General features: G+C 40.3%; 1 protein-coding gene across 3 annotated transcripts; it reads left to right on the forward strand.

The window, feature by feature from the left end:
* The first annotated feature begins 647 nt into the window (after positions 1 to 647).
* On the forward strand, positions 648 to 5,510 carry LOC121719330. Of its 3 annotated transcripts, XM_042104811.1 has the most exons (8): positions 648 to 1,118; positions 2,443 to 2,534; positions 2,622 to 3,116; positions 3,193 to 3,238; positions 3,395 to 3,486; positions 4,503 to 4,613; positions 4,751 to 5,021; positions 5,244 to 5,510. In XM_042104811.1, exons 1-8 carry the CDS (start codon positions 1,098 to 1,100, stop codon positions 5,457 to 5,459), a joined length of 1,344 nt encoding a protein of 447 aa, XP_041960745.1. In that variant the 5' UTR covers positions 648 to 1,097; the 3' UTR covers positions 5,460 to 5,510. The 3 variants fall into 3 exon arrangements, 2 of the variants coding, with proteins under 2 accessions (XP_041960745.1, XP_041960744.1); XR_006034248.1 differs by having other exon boundaries at positions 2,443 to 3,116; positions 4,900 to 5,021; XM_042104810.1 differs by having other exon boundaries at positions 2,443 to 3,116.
* Positions 5,511 to 10,227: the final 4,717 nt, after the last annotated feature.

Genomic DNA, 10,227 nt, shown 5'->3' on the forward strand with positions numbered 1-10,227 from the left:
TCAGGGTTAAGAAAGCAACACCATTGGATTTTTATATCAAAATTTCAAAAGGCCATGGCTTGAAAGTGGTCAGAGATAAAGTCCTACTATAAATGTAAAAATCTTTGAGTAAAACAAAAGTTTATGAAGGGGGTAAATGTACCCATCTAATTTGTCACTGGATGGCAAGCACCTCAAATTATGCACCTTTCAGTAAATACTGGATGAACATATTTAAGCAGGTTTACTTTCCTTTTTTCATATTACCCACATAACAAATTAACAGGAAAACACCTAAGATGTATACCAACACCTAAGATGTTGTGGTTTAGTAATAGATTACTACAATATAGGCCTACAATAAAGTATTCTGGTCAAACAGTTCCTATCGCGGGTAATCTGCAGTACCCAGAAGTTCGCATCATATTGCGGGTGACTTTGTAGTTCTTTAGAGCCCTATTTTTACTAGCTCTGCTGTCTGTACCACATCCATTACGGACACCATCATCACGATTACCACTGCAACCTCCAAGCTATGTTGGGCAGAGGGTCGAAACAAGCATGGTATGCTTAGTGGACACCGTTGTATACACGTACCTCCATTCACAGACGCACCATGACTATCACTGTCATAGACGATCGATCATAATCTCCAAAAGGATATTTATGGAGTGGGATAGCTGTCAAAATATTCGTGTCCATAGATTTGATACACGTGCGTATTTGTCTGTAGTTGTGCATAAAATAAATATTTGTGAATTCTCGAATGAGTCCAGTCGTGCATAAAACATATTGTGTGTATTTTATCCATCAGAATACGGATGGAAAAAAAATACGAATTCAAAATTACAAGTACGAAATCAATCTTTACAGTTAGGCTTTCTTTGGTACGAGTACGACTTCGCACAAGTGACTCAACTGTCAAAATACGTCATCACCGCATTCACAGGCATTACTTGTTGAGAAAAGAAACATAGATCGAGATCAAGACTGCGCATGCGCTGAGGATAACCGGGCTGGGCCAGAGCAATATAAAAGCTGGGCCTGTCTTTTGCGCCAAAAGCTAGAGGGTCTGTGGAAGAGGCAAGATCGGTGACGGCCTAGGTGTATGTTGAACCATGGCGGACCAAGGAAACCAGGTAAGCTTAAACACATAACATTTCTACACTGTTTTGCTCTAACTTAACTTGTTAAACAGTGTGATGCTGATGCAGACACCGAAACGGTACTTTGGGATTAACTGTTACTGTTTTATGAAGCCCTTAAAAACGCACACAACAAGGTTGTTTGGTTGTAGCTCGCGATTAAGGTTGTCGGTAGTCAAATTGACCTTTTTATTCATGGTAGAAGTTAAAGACGACGTTTTTTTGTTTTTGTTTTGTTTTGTTTTCTTGGCTACATTAACGTTATCAGCCGACATTTGGGTTCTTTAGGAGCGTGACTTAGCAGCTAGCTGCTAACTTAGCCTGTCATGGTGGTAGCGGATAACGTTACATTTGAATTACCATGTTTTTCTTATGAATGACAGAAAATGCAAATTACAGTTTGTAAGGGTGAAGCCTAGTGTCGCAAGTTTTGGGCAAGGTCCATCAGGCCAGAGCCACAGAGAGAGATGTTTTATCTATCGCTCTGCATCAGGCTACAACAGAGTGTTTCTGGAGTAAAACTTTGCATTTAGTCAGACCTGTGTGATAAAAGAATAACGTTAGGCTATGGCAAGGCTCTATCACTAGCTCATGTCGAGAAGAATGCATGACGGAAATAACTGCGGACTAACTGTGGATAAATTGTAGACCATAGAGGTAATTGTCCTAACGTTTAACTATGTTCGCTATGTCTGTCTTCTTTAATTGGATGTGGCTAACAGCAGTTTGTGATCATGTTAAAGCTTGATCGGACAGGCGCTCATGAGTAGGCTATGCTTTGTTTTATCGCTGGAAGATACCCTATGGTAACCGATTGCATTCGGCGCTACAGTCAACGTTAAATGACTGCAAGCTTTGTGGATTTAAAGATTGTTATAATGTGTTGTCTCTGCTATTCCTGCTTGGATTTACACTGCAGTGGAGGCGGCAATAAGTGTACCCGTACAGGAGAAATGTTCCCGGCGTAAAATTGTGCCGCCTCCAGTATGAAACCTTGGACCGTCCGAACTGCAAAAAAAGACGGCAACTTTCAAAGTGCTGTCCAGTGTGAAAGCATTATATGATAGTCTACGTTTCCCCCTGTTGGTTGTAATGTGTAGCCTATTTCCCCTCAGACTGACATTGATGACAAAGCCCGAAATCGTTTAAGGGAGCGCAGCTTTTTTCTGAAGCGCATTTTTGTGTCTGCGCTGTCATTTGGGTGGGTGGGTGTTTTTGGGCAGGAAAAGTAAGACAAACAATCCAACAGATTGAATTTACAAGTAGGCTACATGCAAATAAAGTACTGTATGTATAACTGACAATCCTATATTTATAGGAATCACCGCTGACGACACAGTTAATTCAGCACCTGTTCACCAGAATAACAGAGATACTGGATCAGCAACATTTGGATCTGGACTATTTCCAGTATGTTATCAACCAGGAGGTGTTTATCTTTACTTCTGCATCTACTGTCATTCATATACCCACTGATGTTCTGCAATGCATTTTAAGCCTTCAGGAAAAGATCAATGTGGCCCTAACTCCAGAGGGAGCCCATGCTCTTGTAACTGAAGAAAGCAGTGGACGAGGACGCCCCAAATTTCAAGTTTCTGAAGACATGCTGGCCCACTTGATTGACATGTCCTTACCAATATCATCTATAGCGCACCTGTTGGGCGTCAGTGAATCAACCATCTTCAGGCGCATGCGTGACCTTGGACTATCAAGCAGATCTTCATACAGTAGTTTAACCGACACCGAGCTAGATAATGCTGTGTTATCAATAAAGTCAAGACTGCCGAATGCAGGATACAGAATGGTTAAAGGATGCTTACAGGCAGAAGGACACAGGGTCCAGTGGGAGCGGGTGAAGGACTCAATGCACAGAGTTGATGCGGATGGAGTTTTCCAGCGACTGATGCAGCTTGGGTGCATTGTCCGAAGGACGTACTGTGTACAACATCCATTGTCCCTAGTCCATATGGACACAAATCATAAATTAATAAGGTAGTTTTCTGAAATTAATGGAGGTTTAAAATTAATTCTCTCTGAATACAGAAAGTACAGTGTGTTTGTTTTCCAGGTACAACATGGTCATATTTGGAGCAATTGACGGTTACTCCAGAAAGGTATGTCATTGTACTGAGACAAGTCAGAGTAAGACAATTTGTAGGACTGGGTGATGGGCCTGTGGTGAAGTGATTTATTCATGATTGATATATTGATGTATCAGACTGGCTTTCAATTCCTGAATCACAAGCATTTGTGTTTATCTGTTTGTACAGATCATGTACCTGGAGCCAGCAACAAATAACCGATCAAGCACGGCTCTTTCATTTTTTCTGAAAGCGGTAGAAAAGTACGGTTGGCCTTCCAGGTAATTTGTATTTTTCTTAATTCTTTTAATATGTGAATGCATTTATGAATGTATTTACAGTATATCATAAAAGTGAGTACACCCTTCTCATTTTTGCAAATATTCTGTTATAAATTCTCATGAGACAACAGTATAGAAATTACTCTTTTATACAATTTTAGAGTCCAGTAGAGCTTATAAATATCTCCACATACTGGGCTTTAAAGTTGAAACAAAAGTGAGTACACCCCACAGCAAAAATGTCCTAATTATGCCCAAACTGTAAATGGCTGTACATATTTTGTGTGAGCACCGTTAGAAACAAGTACATCTCTGTTGAATTACAATAAGGCAGTGTATAATAATGGTGCTCACACAAAATGTTGTCAATTTGGGCACAATGATTATAAAATGTTCACTGTTGGATGTGGGACTTAGTTTTGTTACCAGCTGTTTCAACATTAATGGTAACCTGGAAGTCTAGAGATCTCGCGAGAGCACATTTTGAATTGTGCCTGCAGAGACTCTGGCACCGACTAGTTGTTACATTACCCCAAATTTTTGTGGTAACCAATCAAATCGGTGTATCTGATATAGGCGGGCCAAAGGCGAGCTAAACTGATCACAAGTGCTGGCTCGAATCGTTCCTTGTTGTGATTGATCGTAAAGTTATCCAATTGCGTTCAGTGAGGGTTTCAAATGCATGCTTGGTGCCACTGCTCGCCGCTTATTACTGGGTGCCAGACCCATAATCTGAAAGAAATTCATATTTAATATCTGAACGATTATTGTGTCTGGATTACTATCCAGGCTACATTAATGGTGGTATGTTGAGATTTTCATGGGACAACAAACTTCTGTTATGCAAGCTGTACACTGACCCCTTTGAGTTGTATGACAATTTCATAGTGTTCTCCCATGAAAAGATATAAGAGAAAATTATTCTGAAAAAATGCAAAGGGTGTACTCACTTTTATGATCTACTGTATATACATGAATGAGTGCTCTGATGGCAACTTTATTCCTGAACTGTCTAGGGTCAGGGGTGATGAAGGGGTTGAAAATGTGGCGGTTGCTGAAGCCATGTTCAGTGTGAAAGGCACGGGAAGAGGTAGCTTCATAGCTGGAAAGAGTGTGCATAATCAAAGGTAAACAGTAAGTTATTTCTAGTAACAAAATCATTAGATGTCAGCTATTGATGTGAAAAATGTAGATAAGAAAAATGTCTGTTACAGAAAAATGTTCAACTTTGTCGGAATATTCATTGTAGTCATTTTGTCTTTAGAATTGAGCGGTTGTGGCGAGATGTCTGGGTTAGCGTCACCCAGCTTTACTACGAGGTACTTCACAGCCTCGAGGAAGAAGGCCTGCTGGATTTGTCAAACATTCTTCATCTGTTTTGTGCCCATCATGTCTTCCTCCCTCGTTTGGCAGACAGCCTAAACACGTTTGTGGAGGCATGGGATAACCACCCATTAAGGACGGAAGGTGGTCTTACCCCCAACCAACTCTGGGTTTTGGGGAACATGTCCCATGGCGAAACTGAAGAATTGGAGGTACAGTATATCATGTGCAGTCTAGTCAAGTAGAATTTGTCATTTGCATTCATATGCACGGTATGTAGTTAGACAAAATGTTTCACCATGGACTCAAGTGGTGCTACATTTAAAATATATAAGACATTTGAGATGGGCTCTGTTATACCCTTGCTTGCCTGTTACATCGATCACAATTTGTTTTTGCTACTCATTTTGTTGTCTGTTTAAAATTATTCACAGAACCCAGAGTTGTTTGGAACGGACTGGGAGTCATTTGGTGCGGTCAGAAATGACTTTGGCGTGCATGTCCCAGAACATGAGAGCCCCCTGTCTCCAGCTACAATGGAAGCTGTGAGGTCTGTTATTAATCCCCTTGCAGCATCCCAATCATTTGGTAGGGACCTGTATATAGCAATGATGCAGATTGTGACAACAGAATTAGCAGTGGTTGAGTAAATCTTATGACAAATTGCTACAAATACCTTTAAATGCTGAATTTGACATCAGTCTGAGCAGTAGCAGCAGTCCGCACTACCAGACTCACCAACAGCTTCATACACCAAGCTGTAAGGATGCTGAACTCTCTCCCTCCTCTCCCCCCTCCACCCTCAGCTACATAACATCCTGGACATTGGACCCACAATGGCCGCGTGCACTACTCCACTTGCACACTTGCACACTTGTACACTTTACAACTTGTTGTTGTTGTCCTGAAAACACAACACTTCTGCTGCTCTTACATAACTTGCACCACTATGTCACTTTCTTTCTTAGGTCAAACAGAACTACCCAAGCCTTTTATTGGCCTGACTTTGCACTAGTATTTTATTGACTGTCTATGCACAATTTCAACCAAATTTTGCTGCTCTTATTATTTTTTTTCATTATTATATGTGCCCTCTTATTTACTTACTTTTTTTGTTTACTTGAATGTTATGTTTGTCTGTGGACTTAAATTGGTAAAATATGTCTTGTCTTCACCGTGGGATAGTGAGAAACGTAATTTCGATCTCTTTGTATGTCTGGAACATGTGAAGAAATTGACAATAAAGCTGACTTTTGACTTTTTTGACTTTTTTTTTGACTTTGAGTAAAGAGCAATGCCCTTGTTTTTTTCTTTCTGTTTCCAACACCACACACACACACACACACACACACATATACTATGTATATATATGCCTGCCCACAGTATGTACTGTTCTGAAACTTTTGCTGTGCAAGACATTTCATAAGTATTTTTCTGTTGTTTGTGCAAGACTATAATACCTAACTGTTCTCTACATCAAATGTGTAACTGGACTGATGCATAAACTGGCCATTTTCAATTAAAGCGTTTTGGAACATACAACTGTGTGTTTGTCTGTCTGCTTCCCAGGTCTGACTCTGATCTCTCCTTCTTTATGCCACTTTAGCTTGAGCTTTCCCCCAAGATTCCAAGACTGATTAGTCTAGTCCCCAGAGGGGTTCTCGTGCACCCCCATCACTTCTTAATGACTCCTCAATATGCCTGGTTAACAATGACATGTTACGTTAACATTGCAAAATGTCCCATGGGTGTTCTTTAGAGGTCATCTTAGAACCTGTGCAATTATGAAAAGTACAATTTGACAAATTTTACCTCCCACAATTTGAACCATACATGATCTAAAGGCAAATGAGACCACTTTTTCCATTTCCATATGGGAAATTGGTTGCAATGGGTAAGGATTTCGTAGCCTTTCAAGGCCATGCTGGTTCATGGACACTACAAACACCATAGTCCATTAGTTAACTAATGAACTTTTGAACCAGTCACAGTACAACACTGTCAATATGATTTGGGTATAAGGAACTGTGGGCTGATTTGCAAAACCAAGAGGATCATGTTTTTGAAGTAACTTTACAAGTTATGTGGTGAAACCTAGTAAAGGCACATGGTCTGGGTAAGATTACTTTGGTGGAGTTCTTAAACAAAAAATCCTGTTTGTTCAAAGGGATCTGAACAAGTGGTCCATTCTGCCAGCTCCATTCAAGTTTCATGTTTCTTTATTTGTCATGTGCATAGTCATGGACTTAGAACAAGCTGATAAATGAAATCCTGACTTCACCTCAACTGGGCCATCACCTATCATAATTCTGATATTGTATTGGTAAAATACGTTATGGAATAAAATTTCAGTTTAAGACACAAATAAATATTCAGCTATAGATGTACCCCCATACTACCCCTACCCAGAAATATAATACGACCTTGTACTGCTAAAAGTAAATCACGGCTATAAAGTGCTGAGTGCATAGTGCAGTTCATGTGGGAGATACATGTCATGTCTTGATTCAGGAATCAGGAGTGTAACAGCTTGTGGATAAAAACCTCTCTTGTCTTTCTGTGCCACACATGATGCATGCTGAATCGTTTGCCTGATTTCATCAGCTTAAATAGGCTGTTGCCAGAGTGGGAGGAGCCTTTCTGTCACCTGTTGCCATACTCTTAAAATCTTAAAATGACTGGAAAGGCACCAAACTTCCTCAGCTGCCTTAGATGGTACAGTTGCTGATTAGCCTTCTTGCCCGTATGTGTACGTGAGCAGACCAAGTAAGGTCGTCAGGAATGGCTCACACTTTCTACTGGGGCTCTGTAAATGGCAAGAGGGGATAGGTCCGTACACAACAAGCTCCATTGTGCCAGCCTGTCTACCTCCTCCCTGTAGCCAGTCTCGTTATTGTTGGAGATGGACCCTAGCACTACTGTATCATCCACAAATGTTATGATGGAGTTGGAGCTGCGCATAGCTCCTGCTCAGGCCCAGGTCAGTCAGCTTGTAGAAGAGTCTTGAGGGGGATATTGAACAGCAGTCTCATGTTGATAGCAGTAATTTTACGGTTAAAATTATTAATAATTGAATTGCCATGTGACCCTTCTTGGTTTAAAACAAAGACACCCTCCCCTCCCCCAATCAAATGCTAATGTGGTGGTTCAAGGCCTATCAGTTACACAGGACAAAGGATGTTACCTTGATATAATGTATCCATGTGTCATGAAATGTAAATGTATTCATGTTTGGTATCATTCTGATAGTCTCAGTACAAGGATTGTAATGCTTTGATTGTGAGAATGTTTGAAACATTCTATAAGTGATATTTCTGATATATATGATGCCTCTCCTCATGCTATTCTGATAAGAATGAATAGGTGTGAAGTGGGTGTGAGTAGGTGTGTCTGATGCCAAGTGGAGAGCCAACCAAGTGGGCTTGTTTTTGGCGCCATTTTCTTCTTTGTTTAAAGCATTTAAAGTAACTAAACTGCAATGTTTGTGAGACTTAGACTGGGACTTAGACTAAGACTAGAAGGATGTAGAACGGAAGAGAGGAGAAGTTGGCTACAGGCCAACCTAGACCTTTCAGGCCTGGGCTAGGCCTACATAGACCATAGACCTTTTTTGTACCCTCTCTGCTTGTAACAGAATAAACTTGATTCCTGAGTTTTTCCTGAAGTTCGCCAGTCTAAGATTAATATTAAGTAATTATTCACCACAATTACTTTCAATGTAGTCCAGGATAGTGGTGGTGAAAATAAACATTCTGCCCTGTGTGAATTTCTTAAGTGAAATGATTCCCCTACCTCAATCAGTAAAATACTGGAAGAGACTCGACTCTTCTGTTTGGCAGTATCTTGGAACAAACAACCTAGACCAAAAATCACAGACTTTACAATGCACTACCAATAATGGAGGATTAGCACTTCCCTATTTAGAAATGTATCATTTGACCTTTCAGTTAGGTGTTCTTAAGTTGTTAGTAGAGTGGATCTACTGTCCCATGGAGGGAAATAGAACAGCAACTTATTGGTCCCATGACACTAAAGGACTTCGCCTTTACAGGTGTCTGCCTGAGGAAAAGTTTGTAAACCTAGGGTTCTATAATTACGATAATAATAATATATAATCTTATAAGGGACAGGTAGAAAAACACCTGGGATATACTAATAGATGGCACACCTTTTATGGCATAATGCACATTTATTGTCTGGTAATAAGCCCTTTGTGTGCAGAAAGTGATTGTTAACCTTTAAGGAGCTCAGTCCTAATTTTGATATTCCTAGCACATCTTGTCATGGAATATTCTGGGGAAAGGTCCTGAAGCCCACCCGGTTAGGTGTTTTTTTCCCTTTGGGAAGATTTGTGTCCATAGTTTACACAAGGTTGATGCGGGCAGCTGCAGGTGATATGTCATAGGATATATTGGACCCCTCAGAATCCTTAGTGGACTTTTTGTGAACCTGAACAGACACTTTCTTACACATGGTCTGAAAATGTGAAGAAGTGCATGCATTTTTGCATAAAATAGCAGCAACTATAAATCAATTGTTCCCATTATCAGATTGTAAAATTATGTGCTCTAAATTAGAACTGATTGAAATGCTGAGGAAAATTTGCTTTCTGTAGTGGCTCTATATAACTCAGTTTGAATATGGGAAGATGTATTAAGTTTCCTCAGCGGCCTCAAGAAAAACAATGAATGTACATCTTTTATAATGTATGTGCACTAGAATGTAGCTTAAGTATTTTTAAGGTAGCCAAATACTGTATATGTGACCTGTCCCAAATGCCTTCTGCACAGGACTGTTTAAGTGTTGCACCAATGGTAGTGTCGTCTCACTGTATATTGTGTATTGCTGAAATGACAAAACCCACTTGACCATTCCCTGGCACGTTTCATGATGGTGGTGTGGGTCCCATTTCAGATCCCTACTTCTTGTTGTGCCCAGGAACTTCAGTGTCCACAGTTCCAACTGCTTTGAAGTTGATGAGTAGTGGGGTGTAAAGAGTTTGATCTCTTTATAAGTCAAAAAAATATTTCCATGTATTAATGTTGATATCTAGGTTACTCACTGTGCCCCATGCTGCCCACCCTGACCCATCCTTAGTCAGGTTTTGGCTTCTCAGTTATGGCCTCATGTACAGTAGCACCATTGTAGCATCCCACTCCAAAGTTGACCCATAACTGTAGGTCTAATGAGTCATAGCAGGGTGGATAACCCTGCCACTCACCATGGATGGTGAAAAAAATGTTTTGCCTCCCTCTATGGCTGTGTTTAGACTGCAGGCAAATCTGATTCGAATCTGATTCCTTCTCATATCCGATTTTTAGGGCTGACTGAAATCGGATATGGCTCTGTTCAGACTGGGCCACATGTCTAATGATGGTGTTTTTTTTGTTTATTATCTATGAAGGAAATAAAGGAAAG

This window comes from Alosa sapidissima, chromosome 9 (genome assembly GCF_018492685.1).
Source record: "Alosa sapidissima isolate fAloSap1 chromosome 9, fAloSap1.pri, whole genome shotgun sequence".
Taxonomy (NCBI): Eukaryota; Metazoa; Chordata; class Actinopteri; order Clupeiformes; family Clupeidae; genus Alosa; species Alosa sapidissima.